A 15771-nucleotide genomic window follows, 5' to 3' on the forward strand; every position below is an offset into this window, starting at 1 on the left:
TCTGATAATCCTTTTCAATCCTCTGTCAGCAATCTTGTGAGGAGCACCTAGTAATCGCCGGTTTATGGCGAAATCATGTTATTTCCACTTCCAGATGATGGTCCCAACAGTGGTCACTGGAACATTCAGTAGTTTAGAAATCCTTCTGTACCCAATGCCATAAGTATGTTTAGCAACAATAAGGTTTTGAAGATCTTGAGAGAGCTTTGCTTTTACCCATCATGAGATGTTTCTTGTGTGACACCTTGGTAATGAGCCACCATTTTATAGGCCATCAGTTGGGACTGAACCACCTGATATTAATTTGCACTGACAAGGGTCATGATTGCTTTCTAATTACTGATATTTAAACTGGTGTCTTGGCTTTCCATGCCTTTTTGCACCTCTCTTTCTTTGGGTGTTCAATACTTCCTCCCTGCATCATTCCATGATATTACACATAAATTAACTTCTGAACGTCCTTGTTTTGCTTTCTTTGCATGCAAGGATTACAGACGTCCAGAGAAAATTTCATACCAATAGCACCTTTAGAAATGTATGACTCACTCATCACTCATCTTCAACTGCTTATCCGGAACCAAGTCGCGGGGGTAACAACTCCAGCAGGGGACCCCAAACTTCCCTTTCCTGGGCCACATTAACCACCTCAGACTGGGGGAAACCGAGGCGTTCCAAGGCCAGTGTGGTAGTCCTGGATTTTCCCCGGGGTCTCCTCTCAGCTGGACGTGCCTGGAACGCCACTCTTGGGAAGCACTCAGGGGGCATCCTTACCAGATGCCTGAACCACATCAGCTGGCTCCTCTCAATGTGAAGGAGCAGTTGCTTTACTCAGAGCTCCTCATGAACAACAGAGCTTCTCACCTCATCTGAGGGAGATTCCAGCCACCCTCTTGAGGAAACCTATTTCGTCCGCTTGTACCCATGATCTATTTCTTTCAGTCATGACCAACCCTCATGACCATAGGTGAGAGTAGGATGAAGATTGACCAGTGGATCGAGAGCTTTGCCTTTTGGCTCAGTTCCCTTTTTGTCACTACAGTATGGTAGAGCGAATGCAACACAAATCCCTGCTGCACCAATAGTCCGGCCAATCTCACGCCCCATTGTCCCCTCACTTATGAAGAAGACCCCAAGGTACTTGAACTCCTTCACTTGGGGCAAGACATCACTGCTTACCCGGAGTAGGCAATCCATCGGTTTCCTGCTGAGAACCATGGCGTCAGATTTAGAGGTGCTGATCCTCATCCCAGCCGCTTCACACTCGGCTGTGAACCAATAATGTGACTGCTGGAGGCAGAGGCTCGTTGAATGGAACATTTCATATTTCACTGAATGAAATATTCTTTCCATTGCACTCAAACATTCATTATTTGTATTGTGTGTGTCTGTCTAAATATTTTATATATATATATATATATATATATATATATATATATATATATATATATATATATATATATATATATATATACACACACACACACATATGTGTGTGTGTTGACAACACTGCATATTTTTGATAAGTGATGCCATTTTCAAATCAAAGGGTGGCCACACTAAGTCCTTGAATTCATTCAGGTTTATTTGTCTTTATGCACTTTGTATATTGTACATTGATCACAAAAAAACCTATACATGCCATCTGTCAATGAAGGTTCTCAGTCATTAAGAGATATCTTTTTATTTATTTATTTTAAGATATTCATATATCCCCCACAACTGTCAAACTTTTGCACAGTACTTTACCATTCCATTGTCACCTGACCAAATTACATACTGTATGAAGCAATAGGCTGCACAGGAGCCAGTGTGTCTCAAAATACAGCACTATCTGTTCTACGGACAGATGTTTATTACAAACTAAAGAAAAACAGCTTACTGTTGAAATATATTAATTTGAAATTTTTCAGCGGGCGAAATTAATTTATGGTGAGGGCCATAAATGGAGCCTTACCTGCCAGATGTCCATGACTGGGCTTCACAGTACAACACATGTGTAACTGCTTGTATGACTAATAGACTCACAAATGACTGTGTGAATGAACGGACAGATGGCAAACCTCTGGCATGAGCTGCAGGACAGCAGTAGAGTAGAGAGTACCAATAGCAAGAGCGATGAAAAAGACGAGGATGGAGTTCATGTAGCATGTCTTCATGAGCGGCGCCAGGATGGCTCCGGTGAGGGAGAAGGCATTGATCACTGTTACACTCAAGAAAGAGAAGCCCCACACTGGGGTCAAAAAGGGTGAAGTGATGGGAGGGGAAAATGAAAGAGGAAGGTGTGAAATTAAAAAAAAAGAAGGCATATACAGTGTTGCTGCAAAAGCAAGTTAATTTTCTGCATAGTTTTAGCATGCATGTCTTAAAAAGCATTATCACATCGCAACCAAACAAATGAAATGCTTAAAAACTGTCAAAATTAACCTTCAACAGCTTAAAATCAGACAAAATACTTGCAGTTCAGTGTGGGAAATAACATTACTCAACATTACTTTGGATTAATCTCAGTGACTAAATGAATCAAAGCATTTCTACTTGAGTCGTTAAAATCTTTTCAGTTAAGGTTGCAGAGAAAAAGAGATTCAACTCATCACCGCTGAAAAATGACAGCCTCAACTGCCACCTGCAGAAAAGAAATTAGTCAAATGCCCATTCATTACTTATGTGCTGCCTTAATGTGAGGATGCACTTGTGATGTTCGTAGGAAAAAGATAAAAACTGAACATTTTTTGTTTTTCTCTGCATCATTTCTATATGACATGCTGTTCCTCTCCTGTGGGGAAAAATATGCAGTGTCAGATAACTGTCCCTATGCTGAGACAGAAAGAAAGAAAAGAAAATGAAAAAAAACCTGGTTACTGACAGATCACAGCTACACCAGCGTACAAATGAGATAAATATTAAGATAACAGAAAAACACATTTCTGGGGCATCATAAATATACAGTTAATAATGGATAAGCCAAAACAAAATGGAAAAAAAAAATTGAGACATGGAAGCGTAAAATAATTTCTGATAAAACCATGACTTCCACAGTCACAAAATGTGAGAACAGGCCAATATGGTAACACTTTATATTAACAGCACGCTATAAAGCCTTAGTAAAGCATTTAGAAAGTGTAAGCAAATGCTTAAGTAACTACTTGTAAAACATTTACAAAGTATTATTTTTATTAGCTACTCATTGGTAAGAACATAGATAACTTAATAATTATTAATAACAAAATATGTAATGTCTTCATAAAACATTTATAATTTTTTTAATTATCTATAAACCAATCAAGAAGTTGATCATTACCATTTACAAACATAAAATCAGACACTATTCATTAGTGATAAAAATACTTTACAAATCATATTTTTATTGTCTTTACATTTTTTCCCTCACAAATTATTAAGCATTCTTTTTTATTAGCTACTCATTGGTAAGAACATAAATAGATGGCTAATAAATATTAACAAAATATGTAATGTCTTTATAAAACATTTATAAATGATTTTTAATTCGCTATCAACCATTTAAGAATCCCACAACTTCTGTCTGCACCTGTTTGTTCATCACATTCCTCTTCTGTTCTTTTAGCTGCTCTCTAATTCTTTCCTCTTTTCCTTTTTAGTAATCTCAAATACTGTACCTCTGGTTAAGGAGGTCCTCATATTGAGCTTTACTAATGCTTTATAGCGTGCAGTTAATATAAAGGGTTTCCACCAATATTTAAATACAGTGAGTTGTGCAATAAGCTATATTCTACAAGATTTTCATCCCTGCTGTTAGTACGGCTCCAGTGGCAAGAAAGAAAAACATTTCTCAAGCCAAAATAAGACCACGACAAGGGCATGTGTGGAAGACAGAGACAGAACTCAGAGTACACTGAGCAAACGATAGGGGGAAGAAACACACAAATGATGAGTGATACAAGATAAGCAATTTTTACATGCCAAGCACATGAGCAGTTGGCAGACCGGTTTTCTGTGTGTGCAAGTCCATGTATTGTGAAGCCATTGCTGCTGTGAGAAAATTTCAATTTCTGTCCCAGACAGTAAATGACCAAATGTAATTATTGGGAAATAACATGTAGTAACCATGGTATGCAAGGACATATCCATGTTTAAAGCCAGTGACCTCTTCACCATCAACCGTTCTACTGAAAATGTTAATCTATAAAGACTGCATGGTTATGTACTGGACTTTGTGCATCCTTTCAGACATGACTAAATGCAGGTGTTTCATCCACATCCACTGTCAACAGGTGCATAATGTCAACCTGCTGCAGGACTGTTCATGACTTCTCTACAAGTCAACCTCAAGTTGACTTTATTGTGAACTGGAAACACCAACAGCTCACTCGTGAAAGAGGAGACCACACAAACAGAGGCTGGCCACCAAATGCTAAAGCAGTTGGGTGCTCTCTCTCTCTCTCAAAAAAAAAAACAAAAAAAACAATATAGCAATAACAATAAAGGCCGAACAGCATCCCATCCTACATATTATTGTTTCAGAGTCAGATATCCAACAAGCTCATATGTAGGTGTGATGGCCAGATGTCCACATATGTACTAATAACCATGTAGGGCCATATGCATAAATAGTAACTAATGAAATACTCTAAACCTTTAGGTCAACTAGGGCTGGGAGATATGGACCAAAAGTTATATCATGGTATTTTTAGACTGAATGGCAATATGGACCAAAAATCCATAGCCCATTATTTTTTAAGATGAATAGAAAAATACAATCTATATTTGTATTCTATACGAAATTGGTTCAATATTCAGTTTTAACTCGCAATTTTATAAAGCCTTCTTGTACCACTGTTGCAACAGGGACCATATACTTAGTGACGAAACCATTCTGTTATCACTCCCAGAATCACAGAGAAATTATCTACAGCTGTAAGTTGTCTTGTGGTCGTCGTGTGGTGGAGAACTCATCTGGAATCTCATCTCAAACATATTTAGAATATACATATATATTGAAATGAATTTATTCATCTTATATACTGCTAAATCACAATAGAGTTGCCTCAAGGCACTTCATACAAAACAATTCAAAAAACAAAATAAAATGAATTAAGAGAGTTAAAAAAAAGCACAGTAAAAGTTTTAAAAAGCATAGTAACACAATATGCCAATATGCTAGCCATATGAAAGGGAAAATAAGTGCGTCTTAAGTCTGGACTTGAAAAACTCCACAGAATCTGACTTTTATTGATTTATAAATGTAGGCTTAGCTTATTAGCTGTTGTGGGTCACAAATATAACTCGTTTGAGCATCTGATTCTCCGCTCTGCTCAGGATATTATGCATTGCCAAGGTCAGAAGAATAAAAATCAGCTTATTACTTTGTCACTGTATATAGGCCTCCTGGCCCATATTCTGAATTCTTAGATGAATTAGGTGCGTTCATCTCTAACTTGTCAACTAGTGCAGATAACATTCTGATCATTGGTGACTTTAACGTTCATATAAATAAGCCTTCTGATCCCCTCTGCAAATAATTTATGGAAACTGTGGATGCATTAGGATTTCGGCAATGCATTCGGGACTAGGGATAGGTATCAATAAAATCTTATCGATACCATTATCGATTCGATTCCTTATCGATTCCCTTATCGATACCTCTTGGGAATTTTTTGTGTACTAAAAGTAGGCTTTACAGGTTTTCTATGTCTGCAGATCAAAGAGCTTTTTCTTATCGTGCACCTGCTCTGTGGGACAATCTTTCTGTGACTGTGAGGCAGTCAGAGTCCATGGACATTTTTAATTCAAGACTTAAAACCTATTTTTATTTTCTTTCTTATGAATAGTTTTTATTTTTTTAACTTCAGTTTTTAATTACGTATCTGAATTTTTAAATTTTTATTTATTTATTTAAATTTTTATGTTGAACTGTTCTGTGTGAGGCGCCTTGAGATGGCTTTTGTTGTGATTTGGTGCTTTATAAGCTGATTAAATTGAAACTGAACAACATTTTATTGAGACAAATGTGAAATTGGTTACTGGATCCTTAAACTCTGGACATAAATAGGAATAAACAAAATCTGTAGTTTTTGTCAAAAGCATTTCCTTTCAGACACTATTGGCATGATTGTCTTTCCATAAATCTGAGCTGAGCTCTTACAGCTGGCTGCACTGCACGTCAGGATGTAAGAATGCAGCACGTCTCATTTTGGGATGAAAAAAGTCTTAGTCGATTGTAGTTTCTTGTCTGTATTACAGCGTTTGTAAAGAGGTGTCATTTTATTTAAAGCGGCGATTTGTTTTGAAGTTATTAATTCCGACCGGACTCAGTTTCCGCAGAGAGTCGCGCAGCGTTTGAAGCTGTGCCAACGGAACAGAGGACGAGTCTTGTTTCTTGACTGTAACAAGACAAGAGTCCCAGTTAGTGACTTTAACACACACAAAAGTGACTCACAATAGTTGCTTCTGAAGAGCAGTGAATCAAAGAACCAACAAGCCAGTGGATCGAAGCATTGCTTCATTGGTTCATGCTTCAAAGTGGAGTCGCACTGCAGAAACGGTTGATTACAGACCCGCTGCAGGGTCTGTAATCAACGTAGAGGAATGATCATTTTCCCAACAAACACCCTCAAAAACAAAGGCCGCTCTGAAGGACTGATAAAGGAATCATTAAGCACAAAGCCTGTTGAAATCAGTGGATTGAATAATTTCTTAACAATAGACGAAAAGAACCGGTTCTCGATGCCCAACCCTATTCGGGACTAGAAGCACATTAGTGGAAATACCCTGGATTTGGTTCTTGCACGTGGTATTGCTGTCCCGAATATTGACATCATGCCTCTTACATCAGTGGTCTCTGATCACTCACTTATTAAGTTTACAGTTTCGCTGGCGTGTTTAGTGGAACAACAACCTTATATATCATTACGGCGATGCATCAACTCCTCAACTAAGACTGAACTTGAAGCTAGACTGCCTGATGTCTTAGCTTCACATTTGGCAAATACCCAATCAGCAGACAGTCTTGTGGATAGTTTAAACTCAGTGATCAAAACTGCACTTAACATGATTGCGCCACCTGTGTTAAAACCGTGCTCCCCTAAAACATAGTCACCTTGGTTCAATGATTACCTGCGTGACCTCAAGCATAAGGCAAGAGGTCTAGAACAGAAATGGCATAGCTCAAAATTAGAAGTATTCCACCTTGCGTGGCGTGATGCTATCTTAGACTATAAGCATGCATTACTGGCTACAAAGCGGACCTACTACTCTTGAGCAACAAAAACAAACATAACTCAAAGTTCTTGTTTGACACTGTGGCAACACTTACTCATGGAGAACCACCTGTAGTTCGCTCTCCTTTTACAGCACAAGATTTCCTGGATTACTTTGAGACGAAAATATAAGACATTAGGTTAAACAAATCCCAGCATGCTTTAACCCAGCCACTACACCCTTCTATTGAGGTGGGCGCCATTACGGAGGTATTACCTAGATTTACAGAATTTGAGAGTATCTCACTAGGCATGCTGATGAAACTCGTAATGTCAACAAAAAACACAACCTGATTATTTGATCCTATACCAACAAAACTGTTTAAAGACCTGTGGCCCACTCTTGGGCCGACTGTGCTGGAAATTATTAATCTTTCTTTAACTTCTGGATCTGTTCCTAAATGTTTCAAATCTGCAGTGATTAAACCATTACTTGAGAAACCTAATCTTGACCCTAGTGTATTGAAAAACTATCAGCTGATATCAAATCTATCATTTTGCTCTCAAATTCTGGAAAAAGTGTTGTCACGGCAGCTCGTAGACTATCTTACTGAGAATAATCTCTGAGCCACTGCAGTTTGCTTTTAGAAAATATCATTCCACAGAGACGGCGCTCACTAAAGTGATGAATGATCTTCTGCTTGCAATGGATTTGGACACCACTATTGTTCTTGTGCTGTTAGATCTCAGTGCTGTATTTGATACCGTGGATCATCATATTCTACTTGTTAGGCTGGAAAATCATTTTGAGATTACTGGGAGTGCCCTTGCATGGTTGACGTCATATTTGACCAGTCGTTCTCACTGTGTTTTGTATAGTAACACTACCTCTAACCTTAGTGACATGAAATTTGGGGTTCCACAGGGGACCGTTTTAGGCCCCCTGCTTTTCTCCCTGTATATAGCACCACTTGGGCACATATTGCGGCGTCTGGGATTACCTTTCACTGCTATGCTGATGATACTCAGTTATACATGTCAATAACTGCTGGTAATCTCATCCACATAAAATCCTTAGAAGATTGTCTTGCATCAGTGAGAAGTTGGATGTCTAGAAACTTCCTACTTTTAAACTCTGATGAGACTGAAATGATGGTTCTTGGTTCAGTGAGACATCGGCATCAATTTGATCAGTTAACGCTTAGCCTAGGCTCGTGTGTCATACATCACAATTACAAAGTGAGGAAACTTGTGGTAATTTTTGATCCTACATTGTCCTTTGACCTCCGCATTAGAAATATTACAAGTACTGCTTTCTTCCACCTGCAAAATATAGCGAAGATTTGTCCCATTGTGTCTGTGGCTGATGCTGAGACCTTGATCCACGCGTTTATCTCTTCTAGATTGGACTGCTGCAATGTTCTATTTTCTGGTTTACCGCAGTCCAGCATTAGGGCTCTCCAATTGGTTCAAAATGCTGCAGCCAGACTTTTGACACGAAGCATAAAGTTCGACCACATTCCACCCATTTTGGCATCTCTTCACTGCCTTCCTGTCTCTGTGAGATCAGATTTTAAGTTTCTTCTACTCGTCTATAAAATTATTCATGGACTGGCACCTCCCTACCTAGCTGACCTAATTAAACCTTACATATCGGCCCAGGCTTTGCGTTCTCAGGGTGCAGGACTACTCTGTGTCCCTAAGATAAATAAGAAGTCTGTGGGTCATAGAGCTTTCTCCCCGTGTCAATAAAACAGTCAGATTCTGTGGAGACTTTCAAGTCCAGACTTAAGACGCACTTATTTTCCCTTTTGTATGGTTAGCATACTGGCATAGTATAGTTCTGCGCTTTTTACTCTTAATTCATTTCATTAGCTTTTAGTGAAGCTTAGGGCTAGTGGCTGGCAATCACCTTAGTATCCTGTTTTTCTTGTTGTTTAATGCTGACAAATCAAATTATACTGTATTTCTTGCCTTTCTGATGCCTGGTTCTGTTTTTTTTCCCCCCTCTGTTTAAGGTGCAGCTCCATCCAGAGATGGGTGTGGTATTTGTGCTGAAAACCCTCCTGTCCTGTGCACCAACAGCATTTCCTGTATATTTGTTTTGTGAATTGTTCTGTGATTTGTGTCTGTAGCATGGCCCAAGCAGAGGGTCACCCCTTTGAGTCTGGTCTGCTTGAGGTTTCTTCCTCAGAGGGAGTTTCTCCTTACCACTGCTGCTCTGGGGGTTGGTAAGGTTAGACCTTACTTGTGTGAACCGCCTTGAGGCAACTCTGTTGTGATTTGGCGCTATATAAATGAAATAAATTGAAAAAAAAAATTGATGCAGAGAGATCATTCCACAGAATAGGGGCACGATAAGAGAAAGCTCTGTGACCCTGCACCCTGCAAAGCCCGGGCCGGTACATAGGGTTTAATTAGGTCAGCTAGGTAGGGAGGTGCTAGTCCATGAACAATTTTATAGACTAGTAGAAGAACCTTAAAATCTGATCTCACAGAGACAGGAAGCCAGTGAAGAGATGCCAAAATGGGTGTAATGTGGTCAAACTTTCTGGTTCGTGTCAAAAGTCTGGCTGCAGCATTTTGAACCAACTGGAGACCCCTAATGCTGTACTGCAGTAAACCAGAAAATAGAACATTGCAGGTTTCCAATCTCAAAGAGACAAACACATGGATCAGGGTCTCAGCATCAGCCATAGACAGGATGGGACGAATTTTCGCTATATTTCGCAAGTGGAAGAAAGCAGTACTCGTAATATTTCTAATGCGGAGGTCCAAGGACAATGTAGGATCAAAAATTACTCCGAGGTTCCTCACTTTGTCCGTGTGATGTATGACACACGAGCCTAGGCTAAGCGTTAGCTGGTCAAATTGATGCTGATGTCTCATTGGACCAAGAACCATCATTTCAGTCTTATCAGAGTTTAAAAGTAGGACGTTTCTAGACATCAAGCTTATCACTGATGCAAGGCAATCTTCTAAGGATTTTATGTGAATGAGATTACCAGCAGTTACTTGTGTGAAGCGTCTTGAGGCAACTTTGCTGGGATTTGGCGCTATATAAACAAAATAGAATAGAAATACTTTATTCATTCCAAGCTGGGCAATTTCTTTGCAGTAGCAGCATTTACACTTAGACAGTGCACCCTTGTTCCCACTATTAATAGTAGAATAAACTAAGGAATAAAATAGAAATAAAATATATAAAATTAAAATTCTAAATAAAGAAAAAATATAATATGTACAACAAAGTGTGCAATAATAATGTACAGTGTGCAGCAATAATGTACAGTAACAGTATATTAGAGCCGATATATGGATTAGCAGTATACACCAGATGTCATGGGGTGTCTCAATATACTGATAAGGATGGATCAGCTTTTATTATACAGTGTGATGGCATGTGGCAGGAAAGATTTCCTGTATCTGTCCCTTCGACAGCTGCTCCGCTGTCCGACCACTGTACGGTGGAGAGGATGCTGTTCATTATCCATAATGGACAACAACTTCCTCAGTGTCCTCCTCTCCACCACCATCTCCAGTGACTCCAGCCCTTGACCAAGTGCAGAGCCAGCTCTCTTAATGATCTTGTTCAGTCTATCTGAATCCCTGGCTCTGATGCTGCTGCCCCAACACACAGCAGCAAAGAAAATGGCACCGGCAACAACACTAATGCAGAACATCTCCAACATCTTGCTGCACACATTGAAGGATCTCAGCTTCCTCAGGAAATAGAGTCTACTCATCCCCTTCTTGCACACAGCGTCAGTATTAGATGCCCAGTTTAGTCTGTTGCCGATCACCACTCCCAAGTATTTGTAGTCCTCCACCTCCTCCACCACCTCCCCCCTAATCCTAAGTGGCTGTAAAGTCGTCTTCTTCCTCCTGAAGTCAATCACCATCTCTCTGGTCTTACTCACGTTCAGCCTCAGGTGATTTCTTTCAGACCACTCCACAAAGTTGTCCACCAATGTCTTGTACTCCCCCTCCCCCTCCCCCCCCACCCCACCCCCACCCCCCCACACACCCAACAACAGCTGAGTCATCAGAATATTTCTGTAGGTGACATGCCTCAGAGTTGTACTGGAAATCAGTGGTATATAAGGTAAAGAGAAAAGGGGAAAGCACAGTACCCTGAGGAGCTCCTACGTCACTGACCACCACATCAGACAGGACACTGCCCAGATGGACAAACTGTGGCCTGCCTGTCAAGTAATCAGTAACCCAGGAGACCACTGAGTCATGGACACCCATCCCCCGCAGCTTCACACCAAATAGCAAAGGCTGAATGGTATTGAAGGCACTCGAGAAATCAAAGAATGTGATTCTCACTGTGTCTCCTCCACCATCCAGATGCATGTGGGCTCCTTGCAGCAGGTAGATAACGGCATCCTCGACTCCTAAATGGGGCTGGTAGGCAAATTGCAAAGGGTCCAGAGATGACATCACCTGTGGCCTCAGATGGGCTAGGACCAGTCTCTCCATGACCTTTATCACATGAGATGTGAGAGCGACTGGTCTGTAGTCTTCGAGGTCCGATGGCCTTGACTTCTTGGCAACTGGAACCACGTCGGACGTCTTCCACAGCAACGGGACTTTCCCCTTACTCAGACTCAGGTTGTACAGATGTACCAGTACAGGGGATAGCTGGTCAGCACAGGTCTTCAGGATCCTGGATGTGATGCCATCCGGGCCTGCTGCCTTCCTCTGATGTAACCTTTCCAGCTGCCTCTTAACCTGGCCTGTCGTCACCATTAACTGGGGATGTATACAGTTGTCTACACTGGAGGTGGATGGGGTGCAGATGGAGAGGTACTGTACAGGAGAGCGCTGCTGGATGGATTGAGCAGTTTGGGACAGTGTAGGTGTGTGGGGGGGATGGGGGTGTTAGGAGTTGAGCTAAACCTATTAAAAAACAGGTTGAACTGGTTTGCCCTATCCAGGCTTCCCGGAGACTGCCTGTCTCTCCCCTTCATCCCCGTGATGTGCTTTATTCCCGTCCACACCTCTCTCACACTGTTCTGCTGGAGTTTGAACTCCAGCTTCCTCCTGTAATTGTCCTTGCATGACCTCAGAGTCTCTCTGAGTTCACGCTGCACTCCCCTCTGCTCTTCTCTGTCTCCCAACCTGAACGCCATCTTCTTTTTGTTTAGAAGGGCCTTCAGGTCACTTGTAATCCAGGGCTTATTGTTTGAGAAGCAGTGCACAGTCCGGGCTGGCATGATGTCCTCACAGAATCATGTAGTCTGTGATGCAGTCAGTCATATCGTCGATATCCCCCCCATGTGGCTCACAGAGTACCTCCCAGTCCGTTGACCCAAAGCAGTGCAGTGCCTCAGCAGCCCCCTATGTCCACCTCCTCACCGTCCTGGTGAGGAGTGTGGCCACTCAAATGACACACAGGCTTTTGAATGTTCTGTTGTGCAAAAAAAGCTCCACTGTGCTGTTCCACAGCTTGAACTACACTAAAAGAGAAAGCTGAGGAGTTCTGTGTTTGCATCAAACACAATAAATAAATAAATAAATAAAATACAGATGAATTTCAGTGTATACACACACACAGCAACATTTTAACAGTTTCATTTTAATATAAATTATCTGCTCCAGCAAGAGTAGATGCCATTTTATGGCAATGGACTGAAAACAACTGCCTGGTTTCTTTCTCTGGGTTACTGTTCATTACTGTATTAGAATCACTGAGTAGTCAGCACTTACCTTCAGCATCAGAAGGCCTCGGAGACGTACTACTGTCATGCTCTTCCTCTTTATGTGTCCTGCAGGTGCCAGCATCTAATTGCTGTAGCATGGCAGGGCAGAGCTCCTGAAAACCTCGCTCATCAAGCTGTGACTGCTCACTGAGTCTGTAAACTGCCAGTATGTCTGCAGATAAGCACTAGAAATACACACACACACACACACACACACACACACACACACACACACACACACACACACACACACACACACACACACCACACACACACACACACACACACACACACACACACACACACTCCAATTAGTTCCAACTGGAGTTCCATTTAAAAAAAAAAAAAAAAAAAAAAAAAAAATCATACAAAATTATGCACTCAGTATGAGAATGAGGTTGTCAATTTAATAATACTACCCTGAAGTGGAAGATCCAATTTACTAGAGTACTGTGCAAAAAAAAAAAAAAAAAAAAAAACAGAAGGAAGAACTATGTACACAACAAGGCCACAGTTGAAAGAGCTTGGAATGGTACGATGTGGACACAAGACAATGTATTTGCAAGCTTAATGACTTCTCAGATTTGATTACTTCATGTCCTATGCCAAGCTGAGCCTCAGAGTGCAATAAACTGAGAGTGACAGACATTACTGTGTGTTTATGTGGACAATACCAAACATGAAAATACATTTACTGAGTGCACTATCTGCTGTATTTACTCAAAAATATGTCATGCAGAGGAATGAATGTTTTGGCTGTACGTTACACAATGTAGTGTTTTGTTCCTACACATAAGTGAAAGTGAATTGTATGGAGCAAACTACTGGTGGTCATTTTTAAAGTTTCTTTAGATGTCATGGGGTAAACATGCACACGTTTACCTTCACAGGGGTCATCTCCATTGGAATGAGACACTTCTAATTATATTTTTGCACATTCACTGGGAAGCAAAATTTGAACAAGTGTAAAACAAAAATGCTAATGTATGACAGAGTTGTAAATGATGTGTGCTATCTGTAATGCAAAATAAATGATCTCGTTTATGATCAATATTTTTCATTTGTGATCATTTACTGCATGTTTGTGTGCTACACTGGTGAAAAAAGGTCAACATCAAACAAACGGGGCCCTGATGGGCATGGCCAAGAAGAAGAAGATGGGCTGAGACAATATTCCTATGGAACAAGTATTATTTCTCCTAAAAAGTAAAAACAGTTCATATGAGACAGAAAAACAGTATTTGCCCACATCTGAAAAGCAGAAACCTACAAATACTAATCTAATATTGCTTGACAATGAAAAGTGAATTTTAATGAATTATTTTTCAGTTTTGTGTCAACCCCAGACAGATTAAATCATCCTATTCTGTTTTTGTTAAACACAAAATAAACAGTGTTGACCATTAGACATGGTGACCAGTTAGTGGACACCATTCTACATATTTCTAATAATTTTCAGACATCTGAAACCCTATGGGAAGAGCTGGCAAAAGAAAAAAGAAAAGAAAAAAAAAAAAACAAAGTAAAAATCAAGCCATATAAAGTGCTAAGCGCAAAGTAACTACAAATTTTTCTTATCCTTACCATAGTCTTGTTGGCTTTGGTAACTGTAGTTGGTGGGCTCTCAGTGGGGGACATATTTGTGTCGCCATGCCCCTGGCTGAGGTGGAGTAACAGAGAGCGGAGCTGGGGTACAGTGATGGTGCTGTTGTTACCATATCGGACCAACAAGTCTTGAAACACCTGGACAGGTGACTGGGTCTGGTTTTCCTCCTGGCTCGTCACCAGGCACAAAGGACAAAGAAGTGCTGCCAAGCACAAGGTGAGCAGCAGCTGTGACTGGAAGATGATGGTGCTGGTAGCGGTGCTGCCACAATGAGACCAGTTAATCATGGCTTCTTCCTTAATCTGTGTCAGGGGCAGAGGAAAGAAAGTTCAGGAACAAATTTTTCACATTAACTAAGCAAACTAGAAAAGTACTGCATTTGTTTTGCACCGTAATTACTTGTTTGTCTCATTTCTGACATTTATGTTCTCCAGAGTAAACTGAAATACTTCCACAATATTAAAGTGCGTACGCACAACATCTATCGGCAGAACAGGGAAATTGCAAACAGAAATGGTTGTTGGCATCACAGGATGCAACCTCATCCACATACATTCTTTATTTCCTCAAATTCATAAGTTCACAATTCGTAACTAGAGCAGCGCGCTCATAGAGTGTAAACGTCCGCCACCACTAGTGTCCAGTTACACAAATTTTTACCTGGGAAATAATTTAAGGTGAAAGTCCTGTTAGAAGTGGCTTTTCATAAGCTAAAATAATATAAACCAATGCTAAAATACCCTTGGCTGTATGAGCATCGCCTTCCTTATAGTTTACAGTTGTTTAACGTATTCTAGTGCAAAGTACGAGGTCTGTTAGAAAAGTATCCGACCTTTTTATTTTTTTCAAAAACCATATGGATTTGAATCACGTGTGATTGCATCAGCCAAGCTTGAACCTTCGTGCGCATGCGTGAGTTTTTTCACGCCTGTCGGTGTGCGTCATTCGCCTGTGAGCAGGCTTTGTGTGAGCACTGGTCCACCCTCTCGTCCTTTTTTTATTGCGAATAAATGTCTGAATGATTTGGAGCTTTGCTGCATCAATTTTTTCCAGAAACTGTGAGAGACCTCCAGGTGGACACCGTTCCGGAAATTTATATGGTTTCAGGGACGATTTGGTGGAGATTCACAGATTAAGGAGTGTTACTGAGCCGCTTTAAGGATGGCCCACAGCGTCTGAGAGTGCGCCGCGCTCCCGAGCGCCGATCGACAGGCTCACACCCGTGAAACTACAGATCATTTCCAACGTGAAGGCTTTGTTGATTCGGGACGTCGTCTGACTT

The 15771-nt window shown here is 40.7% G+C and overlaps 1 protein-coding gene across 2 annotated transcripts in view; it reads right to left on the bottom strand.

Annotated features, from left to right (window-relative positions):
* LOC117511164 (zinc transporter ZIP14-like) overlaps positions 1-14786 on the bottom strand; it is a 35349-nt gene extending 20563 nt beyond the window's left edge. The window contains exons 1-3 of one of the 2 annotated variants that reach the window (XM_034171148.1): positions 14468-14786; positions 12891-13068; positions 2061-2230 (exon numbers count right to left, since the gene is read on the bottom strand). In XM_034171148.1, coding sequence (XP_034027039.1) covers positions 2061-2230; positions 12891-13068; positions 14468-14776 — 657 coding nt within the window. In that variant the 5' untranslated portion in view covers positions 14777-14786. The remainder of the gene's footprint in view (positions 1-2060; positions 2231-12890; positions 13069-14467) is intronic. The other variant, XM_034171147.1, reaches the window with a different exon arrangement.
* Between the last annotated feature and the right edge of the window lie 985 nt (positions 14787-15771).

The sequence above is a fragment of the Thalassophryne amazonica genome, chromosome 5 (assembly GCF_902500255.1).
Source record: "Thalassophryne amazonica chromosome 5, fThaAma1.1, whole genome shotgun sequence".
NCBI classification, from domain to species: domain Eukaryota; kingdom Metazoa; phylum Chordata; class Actinopteri; order Batrachoidiformes; family Batrachoididae; genus Thalassophryne; species Thalassophryne amazonica.